This window comes from Sus scrofa, chromosome 5, assembly GCF_000003025.6.
Source record: "Sus scrofa isolate TJ Tabasco breed Duroc chromosome 5, Sscrofa11.1, whole genome shotgun sequence".
NCBI classification, from domain to species: Eukaryota; Metazoa; Chordata; class Mammalia; order Artiodactyla; family Suidae; genus Sus; species Sus scrofa.
Window position 1 is genome coordinate 67686469 of NC_010447.5, and position 12794 is coordinate 67699262.

At 39.8% G+C, this 12794-nt stretch overlaps 1 protein-coding gene across 1 annotated transcript in view; it reads right to left on the reverse strand.

Moving 5' to 3' along the window:
* KDM5A (lysine demethylase 5A) overlaps positions 1-12794 on the reverse strand; it is an 87353-nt gene that overhangs the window by 57678 nt on the left and 16881 nt on the right. Inside the window, exons 6-9 of the mRNA XM_021092486.1 lie at positions 5271-5376; positions 3655-3746; positions 2364-2522; positions 1190-1309 (exon numbers count right to left, since the gene is read on the reverse strand). Coding sequence (XP_020948145.1) covers positions 1190-1309; positions 2364-2522; positions 3655-3746; positions 5271-5376 — 477 coding nt within the window. The remainder of the gene's footprint in view (positions 1-1189; positions 1310-2363; positions 2523-3654; positions 3747-5270; positions 5377-12794) is intronic.

A 12794-nucleotide genomic window follows, 5' to 3' on the forward strand; every position in this document is an offset into this window, starting at 1 on the left:
ATAATACACAGGTCAAGAGAACAAAAACCCATGAAAAAAATAGAAAACCTTCTCAATTCTCAGAGCTGAAAAGATTGCAGTCCTAGCTTTTCCAAGTGAGGATGAAAAAAAGCCAAAGACAACTTAGATGTTCAGAAAAACATAATGAACATGAACTGTCATCTTCTGCAAGCTGCTTTCCAACTAAGAAGGACAAAGATGACCAAGAACATAAGGAAGAAAAAAGAAATACAAAAATCAAAGCTGAATTTTAATAGCTTTGGCAATTTTTTTTTGTCTTTTTTTTTTTTTTTTTTTTTTTTTTGCCTTTTCTAGGGCTACACCTGAGGCATATGGAGGTTCCCAGGCTAGGGGTTGAATTGGAGCTATAGCCGCTGGCCTACTGCAGAGCCACAGCAATGTGGGATCCCAGCCGCGTCTGCAACCTACACCACAGCTCATGGCAACGAGGTCAGGGATTGAACCCGAATCCTCATGGTTCCTAGTTGGGTTTGTTAACCACTAAGCCACAACAGGAACTCTGGCAAATTTTTTTGATAAAGATTTTTAAAAGCCCAAGATGCAACCTAGAAAAGAGCAAACCTCATATTACAAATAACTAAACAAAAGCAGCAGTTGCCACATGCTTCATCCTTTTCTGTAAAGGAATGTGCTCACAGAGACTAACAAACAAGTGAAAGATCAGAGTCAAGTTCTCAACAGGAGAGTGCACTCTGCCATAAGAGTGAAAGAAACAGAAACAGACGCCAGGCCCCTAATCTATAGATATGGTATTCTATCATCTTTTTCATGCTGTCATTATTTTCTATAAAACAATGAAAGTTTTTAAAATGCAAAGCAAGGAGTTCCCATCGTGGCACAGTGGTTAACGAATCCGACTAAGAACCATGAGATTGCGGGTTCGATCCTTGGCCTTGTTCAGTGGGGTAAGGATCTGGCGTTGCCGTGAGCTGTGGTGTAGATTGCAGACGCGGCTCGGATCCGTGTTGCTGTGGCTCTGGCATAAGCCGGTGGCTACAGCTCCGATTCGACCCCTAGCCTGGGAAACTCCCTATGCCGAGGGAGCGGCCCAAGAAATGGCAAAAAGACAAAAAAATAGTAATAATAATAAAAAAATAAAATGCACAGCAAAAGCTTTGGATCAGATAAAACTTTCATACCTCCCCAAAGTGACCTGTAAGATACTCACATGGACTGGCATATTGAAATAATCAGACTTAAAATTATCTGCCATCTCTCCAAAGCTCTGAAGTGTATACTCTCGTACAGCTTGTTCAAATCCAAAGGCTTCTCTAGGTTTATTACATTCCTGGGAAGAAAAAACATCTATGATTAACTCACCGAAACTGCACTGAAAAAAGCATCAAGGCTCTCATGTGCTACCTTCTTTGATCACTTCCCTAGATGAAGCAAAGCCAGTCAACTCTAGACCACAAAACAATGTGGAATCAGGAACTACTGTAAAACTGCAACTGCATTTGCACACCTTCCTCTAGGAAGGTGGTAATGAGACAGCTTTAGGCTTCTGAGCTGGTATTAAGCCCTGGCATCAAGACAAACACCTGGAGGACTAACAACCTGGAATCAAGCCCAGGGATGTCCATTATCCTCAGTGGAGAAGAGAAATGTTCACGGAGGGAGGAAAGGTCACGAACAAAGGGAGATCTGCTGGGCTGCTAGGATATCTAAATAGAAGAATGGTTTTTTCCCACACTGTCAACCACCATGATCAATTTCTTAGCACGAATACTTAGAGTAGAACTACTTCTGAATCATCTAACCTTGAAAATAATAAATAAAAAGTAACTCAAAAGCCATAAATATACATCTTTGAGTACATCTAGATACACCCAGCCAACTCTTTCCCATCAATGTCCTATCAGAACATTTTGTTAAAATAAGTAAACAGATAAGGCATTTCGAGACAATGAGATCATTATAATCTTTCAATAATAATTTATACAATCAAGTCAAAATTTAAATAAGCTAAAAGATACCATCAGTTTATTTGGTAGCATGAAAGTGGATGCATAAATGCTAAATTCTAGAGCTTTATGTCTAATTTTTATATTTTCTTAATGTAAAAAACTTTCTTCATTTTTACTGTCTTCCAAGAATATGAATATTCTGAGCAGAAGTCTACAGGAATAAATAGACTTTCCAAGCAATACTCAGAAAAAAGAGCGTTTAACAAACAAACTGCCACCGAAGAATTATTACATTCTAGTCAATATCGCTTTTTGAAAACCCTGGAGATTCCAAACAATGAAGGGAGAGGAAGAAGCTTTAGAGGATGTGTGTACTGTATGTGTGTGCACACACACACTACTGCTCCTATTTTAAAAGGTACGGTTGGCTTGTACCTCAGCGACACATTTAGGACACCTCCAGTCTCCTTTGGGCACGTCCGGTAGTGGGGGGATTAAACAAAACGTATGGTAGCTGTCATCACATCCATCACACAACAGCAATTTATCTTCATTATTTCCCCGACCACAAAACATACAAACATAGAGATCAACCTGTTAAAAAACAAAAATAAAAGTCTATTTTCTGTAATACTAAATTTTATCAGGAACTCCTTAATTGAAAAACAAAATAATGTACACTAAAAAGTAAACTTAAACATTGAACATTTATTTTTTTATTTTTATTTATTTATTTTGATTTTTAGGGCCGCACCCACAGCACATGGAAGTTCCCAGGCTAGGAGTTGAATTGGAGCTACAGCTGCCAGCCTACGCAGGATCCAAGCCGCATCTTCAACCTACACCACAGCTCACAGCAACTCCAGATCCTTAACCCACTGAGAGAGGCCAGGGATCAACCCCACAACCTCATGGTTCCTAGTTGGGTTCGTTAACCACGGAGCCAAGAAGGGAACTCCTTGAATATTTGTTTTAAATAATTAAACAGCTTTCCATAAAATTCCCTAAATTTCCTCAGAGCTTCTACATGCAAGTTAATAAAAGCATATAAAGGTATGAGAATAATAAAAGCATATCCAGTATAAATCTAGATACCTGAAAGTCAATTTATATAAATAAAATATACCACGCCACCCTTCCTATATACAGTCTTTACTGGTAGAAAACTAAATTCTGAGCATTGTCTAATACAGCTAAGGATTCAGAGATTCTCTTCATTCTCTCACTTAACTCACTCAAGGTATGACTTGGGGTACAGTCTACGTATGTGGGACAAAGCAAGGTTAACATACAAACCAAAGCTGCAACTTCATTATTATTATTATTATCATTATTATTTGTCTTTTGTCTTTTTAGCACCACACCCAGGGAATATAGAGGTTCACAAGCTAGGGGTTAAATCGCAGCGGTAGCTGCCGGCCTACATCACAGCCACAGCAACACCAGATCCGAGCCGCATCTGCAACCTACACCACAGCTCATGGCCACGCCAGATCCTTAACCCACTGAACGAGGGCAGGGACTGAATCTGCATCCTCATGGATACTAGTCGGGTTCATTAACCACTGAGCCACGACAGGAATGTCCAAAGCTGCAACTTTAGATTCACGTCAAGTCTTCTAACTAAATGAACTAACTATACAGCATACCAAGATACAGCAAGATAAACAGTGTAAAGTAAAATAAAAATAAATCCTCTCCTCCTGACACAACTTAGAACACTTACAAAGTTAACAGAGAGAGTTCCTTTCCGTTGTCTCATTTGCATGTTAAATGCGTCTGACCTGTTGGTAACTTTTCGTCTTCGGGAGACCTCATCTTAAAATAAAAACAGTTATATAGTAATATTAAGAACTAATGCTGAGCACTTACCATGTACCAGACACTATTTAAAGTTATTTAAATTAGCTAAAATCTCACAACATTATGAGGTAAATAAACTATTATCCCCCATTAAAGATAAAAATCTGAAGCACAGAGAAGTTAGATAACTTGCCCCAAATTACAGTCAGTGACAGCTCCAACCAAGCTCCAAGGAGCTTACCTACTAACTGTACACTGCCTATATATAATACTTATCAGGAACCAATTTGAGACTAGTTTTAAGCCAGAATTTGGCTTAGAATAATCATCACAGAGGGCCTCAGATGCCACGTCAGTGATTGTGGCTTATCCTGAAAGTAGTGCGAAGTCGTCATTAAATTGTTTTTTGTTTGTTTGTTTGTTTTGTTTCTATTTTTTTTTTTTTTTTGTCTTTTTGCTATTTCTTGGGCCGCCCCTGCGGCACGTGGAGGTTTCCCAGGCTAGGGGTCGAATCGGAGCCATAGCCACCAGCCTACGCCAGAGCCACAGCAACACAGGATCCGAGCCGTGTCTGCAACCTACACCACAGCTCACGGCAACGCCGGATCGTTAACCCACTGAGCAAGGGCAGGGACCGAACCCGCAACCTCATGGTTCCTAGTCGGATTGGTTAACCATTGCGCCATGACGGGAACTCCCCAAACACAGTATTTTTTAAACTAGGTTTTAGAACTGACACGTACACAGAACAGTGAAATGATCTTTGCATTAGCAATTTTAACAGAAAGTTTCTAATGTGCTGAGAGGATTGAGTATTCTTCAAAGACTAAATGAAGTGTCATAACCTAGCAAGGCAATTACAGAAAAATGTCAAAATTACAGTTAGACTATAAGTCATTAGTTCTTCTCCCCAGTATATTGATACTAAAGGTCAGACACAGAATCCTCTACATCTTTTTGTAAGATTTTTATTCTTTTCTATTATAGTTGTTTTACAGTGTTGTGTCAATTTCTGCTATACACCAAAGTGACCCAGCCATATACATATGAAGGAGATATATATATATATATATATATATATACACACACACATACATATAGTTCTTTTTCTCAGATTATCCTTCACCATGTTCCATCACAAGAGACTAGATACAGTTCCCTGTGCTATGACAGCAGATCTCATTGCTTATTCTACCTATTTTTAAATTTAAAAGTAATAAGCTTTAGAGCACCACGTGAGGACCATTAATTTTGCCATTTCTCATAAACTAGCCTGTACAAACTACAATTTCTATGTCACATATCAGACATAGAGAAGGAAATTTTCTCTTCCAAAATATTATAAAAATTCAACATAATATGGTTCCTCAAATCTTAGGATTATCTGCCATTAAAAATACATTTGCCTAGGAACCACGATGCAAGTTTACAATTCTAAAGAAAACCACAAAGCAGACTAAAATTCAAGTATCATTTGAATCTGCTTAGAACCACACTGTTGTACCTTATTTCTTTTCAAGCCAAAATAACATATTTTACCTTCTTTATCTTTTACTCCCATTGCCAGGCTTACAACCTTGGGCCCAGCCCCAAAAATTCGAAGTTTCTTCAGTTCCGTGTTTCTATTCACTTCTCCAGATTCTGACTAAAATATAAACAAATAAAACTGACATTAGTCTAATTACTTTGATTCATAAATTTATTTTCTTACCCAGGAAGTTTCAAGACCCAATTTGAAAAAAGGAAAAAATTAGTTGAATTCTTGTCTCTAAATCCACTTGCTGCCTCACAACAGCTGAATGGCAACCAAAGCACTACGCAACGCCCAGATTCCTTTCCTCAAAAAAAAACCTACCTTTCATAAAAGCATAGTTGTCAATTAGGTTCTAGCCAGACACAGATACTACTGGTAACTATTGGTACAATACTGGTAATAATGCAATAGAAATCCTCACTTCTAACTTGCTAATGGACAGTCATCTTTGATTAGAGGACAATTATGCCCATCCCAGAAGATGAACAATGACTGTCCTAAGCCAATCAGACCAATGCCATTTCTCTGGGTTAATGAGGACCTAACCAGAGGTGAGAATGTTATCTAGTCAATGAGACATAGGAAGGTCTACTGGAAATCCCTGCAGAAGACTTTCATCTTCTAATAAAAGAGTAATAAGCCAGAGAGTTCCTGTTGTGGCTCAGCAGGTTAGGGACCTGACACTCTCTCCCTGAGGATGCATGTTGATCCCTGGCTCACTCAGTGAGTTAAGGATCTGGTGTTGTCAAATGCTGCAGTGTAGGTTGTGGATACGGCTCAAATCCGGTGTTGCTGTGGCTGATGTGTAGGCCTGCAGCTGCAACTCCAATTCAACCCCTAGCCTGGGAACTTTTGGTACAATACTGGTAATAATGCAATAGGTGCATTATTACCGCAGGTGCAGCACTAAAAAAGAAAATAAAACATGGTTTGTTTTATTCTTATTCTTTTTTTTGTCTTTTTGTTGTTGTTGTTGTTGCTATCTCTTGGGCCGCTCCCGCGGCATATGGAGGTTCCCAGGCTAGGGGTTGAATCGGAGCTGTAGCCACCGGCCTACGCCAGAGCCACAGCAACGCGGGATCCGAGCCGAGTCTGCAACCTACACCACAGCTCACGGCAACGCCGGATCGTTAACCCACTGAGCAAGGGCAGGGACCGAACCCGCAACCTCATGGTTCCTAGTCGGATTCGTTAACCACTGCGCCACAACGGGAATCCTGTTTTATTCTTATTCTTATTGACTAAGTGTGTGTGTGCATATATATATACATATTTATATATACTTTTTTTTTTTTTTTTTTTGGTCTTTTTGCCTTTTCTAGGGCCACTCCAGCAGCATATGGAGGTTCCCAGGCTAGGGGTCGAATCGGAGCTGTAGCTGCCGGCAGGTGCAGGTGCAGCACTAAAAAAAAAAAAAAGAAGAGTAAGCCCTTTTGTCCCAATCTCCTTCCCAATGCCAGGAGAGTCAGTCTGGTGAATGCACAGTGCTGGACTCTGCAGCAGCCATACTGCAATCAAGAGGAGATTTATCACCCATTCACTGAAGAAAGCAAGGCAGAAAGATGGAAAAAGCCTGGACCCTTGATGACAATGTGAAGTTGCTGAACCACCCCTTCCAGAACCACTTATCTCTGAAACTCCAAAGTAGAAAATGTATCCTTATATGAAAACTGTGTTATCAACGTTTAAGCTACTGTCATTTGCCACTCTAAAACTTGAAGAAGACAGCTTCCTGATAGACACAGGTGCTACACTGTGAATTTAGATAATCTCTGAATGCAGACTGATAACCAAGATTTACTTAAAATATACTTAGGAATTCTCGTCGTGGCACAGTGGTTAACAAATCTGACTAGGAACCATGAGGTTGCTGGTTCGATCCCTGGCCTTGCTCAGTGGGTTAAGGATCCAGCGTTGCTGTGAGCTGTGGTGTAGGCCGGCGGCTACAGCTCCGATTCGACCCCTAGCCTGGGAACCTCCATATGCCACTGGAGTCGCCTTAGAAAAGGCAAAAAGGGAGTTCCCATTGTGGCGCAGTGGTTAACGAATCCGACTAGGAACCATGAGGTTGCGGGTTCGGTCCCTGCCCTTGCTCAGTGGGTTAACGATCCGGCGTTGCCGTGAGCTGTGGTGTAGGTTGCAGATCGGCTCGGATCCCGCGTTGCTGTGGCTCTGGCGTAGGCCGGTGGCTACAGCTCCGATTCAACCCCTAGCCTGGGAACCTCCATATGCCGCGGGAGCGGCCCAAGAGATAGCAACAACAACAACAACAAAAAGACAACAGACAAAAAAAAAAAAAAAAAAAAAAAAGGAAAAAAAACCAAAAAAAAAAAAAAAAGTATATATATACACACATACATACACACACACACACACACACACACACACACACACTCTTAGTCAATAAGAATAAGAATAAAACAAACCAGAATAAAATATAGACTACTTGATAAGTCTCTAGCTATGTAACAACCGACACACATGTGCAGCCTGGACTACTAAAAAAATCATGTAAGAACCAAACAAACCAAAAAGGCACTTCAAAATTTATCTTTAAGCTTTGGGGAGTTCTCATTGTGGCTCAGTGGTAACAAACCCAACTAATATCCATGAGGATGAGGGTTCAATCCCTGGCCTTGCTCAGTGGATCAAGGATCAAGCATTGCCATAAGCTGTAGCGTAGGTCATAAGGCACGGCTCAGATCTGTGGCTGTGACTGTGGTGTAGACCAGTAGCTGCAGCTCTGATTAGACCCTTAGCCTGGGTGTGACCTTAAAAAGACACCCCACAAAACTCTGGTAGACTGATTTGGTTCTACTAAATAATCTCTACAGTTCAAAAATAAACATAACACTCACATTCTTTACCACTATTAAAGCAGCGTATGTTGGAGTTCCCGTTGCGGCTCAGTGGTTAGCAAATCCGACTAGGAACCATGAGGTTGCGGGTTCCATCCCTGGCCTCGCTCACTGGGTTGAGGATCCAGCATTGCCGTGAGCTGTGGTGTAGGTTGCAGACATGGCTCAGATATGGCATTGCTGTGGCTGTGGCTGGCGGCTACAGCTGCAATTGGATCCCTAGCCTGGGAACCTCCATATGCTGTGGGTACGGCCCTAGAAAAGACAAAAAGACAAAAAAAAAAAAAGCAGCATATGTAATAATAAAAGCTAATTATAGTGAGTATACAGTATGTGCCATATCAAAGTACTTTAATCAATTAATCTTTCCAGCAACCTTTTCAGATAGACAACAAAGTCCAAAAAATAGAAATAATATAATGACATTTTCTGATCTTATTGGAATAAAACTAAAAATAACAAAATCAAAAATCAAAAGACCCTCCCACCTGAAATTTTTAATCTCTCTCTATATATCATGTATATACTATATATCAGAATCTCGGGTACAAAGGAAGAATTAAATCACAGGAAACTTGTAGTCTTAAACATAGCAATCAAAACAAAAGAACAGAATAAGTAAATCAAGTTCCTAATACAAAATGCTGGGAAAACAACTAGCACATAAACCAAAAGAACTTTGTAATGCTGGATTAGAACTGGAATTATAAGTATGAGCCAAAAATAGAAAATCATAATTTTCTTAAATTGTTTTCCCAGCCCTGACCACAAGAAGGGTCTATAAGCAACAATATCCTGGTAGGAACAAGCACACTGTGCTCAAATCTTGGTTTCTAAATACCATTCTTCCTAAATGAGACAGGATTCCTTGGAGAAACAGTTGATTCCACATCTAAGGCAGGGCAAGAAGACAATGAGGCTTTTTGTGCTAGAAAGTATATGCTCAAAAACTGAAGCAAATGTGTCAAAAGAACATATGAGCTGCTTGAAGGGGCTACCATTAGCCCACTTCAGAAATTTTCAATTATCAAAAAGGAATAAAAAGTAGTAAGACATTTAATCAATCATGTTGGAGTTCCCACTGTGGCACAACAGGATTGGCAGCCTCTTGGGAGTGCTGAGACACAGGTTCAATTCTGGACACAGTGGATTAAGGATCTGGCATTGACGAAGCTGTAGCTTAGGTCTCAACCAAGGCTCGGATCTGATCCCTGGCCAGGGAACTCCATGTGCTGTGGGGCGCTAAAAAAAAAAAAAATCATGCTCTATCTACAGTGATACTAAAAAGGTCAGTCATGGTTCAACAGGTATGTACATTCATTAAAATTCATCAAACTGTACACTTAAGACATACACATTTCACTGTATGAAAAATACATAAGGAAAGTATTCTTATTTTTATTTTATTGATTTTTAGGGCCATACCCACAGCATATGTAAGTTCCCAGACTAGGGGTCAAATCAGAGCTGCAGCTGCTGGCCTATGCCATAGCCACTTTAACACAGAATCCAAGCCGAGTCTGCAACCTACACCACAGCTCACAGCAATGCCAGATGTCCAACCCACTGAGCAAGGGCAGGGACAGAACCCGCATCTTCGAGGACACTAGTCAGATTTGTTTCTGCTGTACCACAACAGGAACTCCTAGAAAGAGTTCTTTAAAGAAAAATGCAACCTAATAAACACAGAAGTGACAGAGCCAAAAAAAATCACCCAGTTTGCAAACACCCATATAGTTAACTAAGGCAAGGATCATCAATGAATGTTAAAACTATTGGGTGAGACATAATGCTTTACAGTTTACTCTGATTACTTTTACTACAAAGAGAAGGGTACTTTATAATGAGGAAATCTGGCTCAAACTTAATGTCACTAGTAATGGGACATAACTGTATTATAGGCTTTATTCAAATATATAAATGTGTTAAGGGTTTGGTGATTCTTGAGATAAACAGCAATTCCAGCTTTCAAGGAATTCATTCTAGAAAGTCACAAATGAAAAAAAAAAAAAAGTATGGCAAATGATATGACAGAGCCAGGAGAGGGGAGTAGGAAACTTTCCTAATTCCTGTCTTATTTGAGAGACTGTTCGATGGCTACATTTGTCTTTGTCATCAAGCTAGAAAATATATATATTAAAAAAAAAAAGATCTGGAAAAGGTGGTAATGTTTCAGAAGTACTGAGTTTAGCATACCTGTGCTGTGGCCACCAAGGCGAAACACACACATGCACGCACACACAAAATCCCTGGGGAACAAGAAAGAAGCATGGATGTCAAGACATCTTGAGGAGTCCTGAGAGAGAGGTAGTCAAGTGAAATCACAGGCAGAAGAGATAGCTGGGGTGAGTGAAGATAGGAAAGGACTGAAAGTATCATGTAAAGCAAGGAGGAAGAGGTAAAGATTACTGAGGAGTGGTCAGGGGGAGGAGAAGAAAACCGGAAGAGAGGTGTCACAGAAGCCAAAGAAAAATCGAGTTAATCAATCTCAAGGAAAAGAAATAACAAGATCAGAGATGAAGTGGGATAAGAAATGAAAACAGGTCCTCAGCATTTGACAATTACTAACTCAGTGGTAATTTGAACAATGCGGTTTCAGTGAAACTAGCTCAAAGCCAGATTACGGAGTATAAGACTAAAACAGATACTGAGGAAATGAGACAATACACACAATTTATCAAGAAACTTCTTCATAAAACGAGACAAGGAGTAAGCAACTATCTAGGAAGAGATTCTTCTGTTCTTAAAGCCAAAAAGGATGGAAGTGGAAAGATTACCCTTAGAGAAGAAGTTATACTTTACCTACAGAGACAGACAGAGATTAAGAATGAATACCAAGGAGTTTCCCAGTGGCCTAGCAGTTAAGGATTCAGCATTGTCACTGCTGTGGCACAGGTTTAATCTCTGGCCCAGGAACTTCCACATGCCACAGGCATGGCCAAAAAAAAAAAAGAAGTATGAATACCAAACAGTTTTGTGTATGGGGCAAGAGGTTGAAGTTCTACCAGAAAGCCTTTACTTTCTTTCCAAAACAGAAGACTAGCAATGAAGCAGACTTGGCAATGTTAATTAAAGACAAACTGTGAAGTGAAGAAATTCTTAATTCCAAGTCCTAAAATGGTTCTAATTACTACCTAATATTAACCAGTCTGACTACAGTGACAATTATTACAACGGGTAAAAGCATTCTATGTTGTCCCTATTCCGTTTTTGTTTTTTTGCTGCACCTGTGGCACATGGAAGTTCCCAACCTAGGGATCAAATTCACACCATAGCTATAGCCAGGGACACAGCAAAGACAATGATGGATCCTTAACCCACTACACCACCAGGGAAGTCCTGTGATCCATACTGCTTATATAAAGAAAAGCAATTAGAAATAAGACTTTTTTATGGTTTCAGAAGGAACATCAAAAGAGATTTCATCACAAGCTGGCAACTGATTAGACAGACAGGGTCACCTGGGCAACCCTTTAAAGTTGAGTCATTATATCAGAGACACTAGTCCTTAAAAGGGTTTCATGTCTTGAAACAGAATCATCACTAAATAACCAAAGACAATCAAAAGTTCTGAGATCAACCAAGACAATGAAAATCACTTATCAACTAAATCAGAGTTAAGTAATTTTAAAGGGAGCTATCATTTTCCAACGAATTTCCATTATATTCATATTCCCCATCCAAGACACCTACCTTTCTGCTTTCAAAGTACCTAAGAAGCTAAATTATTACTCAGGAAGTTATTTAGTAAGCATAAACTTTAAACAAGGAAAGCAGACATGGCACAAAAAAGACACATCCCCTGAGCTCTGGAAAGCAAGATGAAGTATCAGTGGCCTGCCTCTCCAGGGACAAGACTCCTCACAGCCCCAGATCCAGTATCTGTTGTTAATGCTGAACCCACTTTCAATGGGAAGCATTTCCATTCTTAAATACTTAGGATCCAGGAGTTCCTGTCATGGCTCAGCAGTAACGAACCCAACTAGTATGCATAAGGACACAGATTCAATCCCTGTCCTTACTCAGTGGGTTAAGGATCCAGCCTTGCCGTGAGCTGTGGTGTAGGTCTCAGACGCAACTTGGATCCCACATTGCTATGACTGTGGTACAGGCTGGCAGCTACAGCTGCGATCCAACCCCTAGCCTGGGAACTTCCATATGCCACAGGTGCAGCCCTAAAAATACATTAAAAAAAAAAAAAAAATTGGGAATTCAGTTAAATTGCTATTCCAGATCACCTATGTGTTCACTTAAATTAACCATATCTCAAAGTTCTAAGAGCACCTCGCTGCCCTAGCCTACAGACTTATCTTTACTAAAACCCTTTAAAAATACAACTTTGAGGACCAGAAAGGAAAGGGGAGGTGAGAGGGCAGACAAAAGGAAATTTTTTCTTCTGATGCATTCATTAGGCTTTAAAATTATTTTGGGTTACAAGAACACTACAGAAATTACATTGGAATGGTACAGACACTAAGAAACTTATACTCTCATTTTTAAAGGAATGTTGAGTGAAAAATAAAACCACTCTTTCCTACTCTTCTCACTTACACTAACCATGAAAATAAAATACAGTAGAATTTATCAGTCTATGAAATTAGCCCTACAGTATTCAGAGTCCCTCTCTGATTTGTCATCCCTGTCAAAACTATTCAAAATTAACAAAGAACT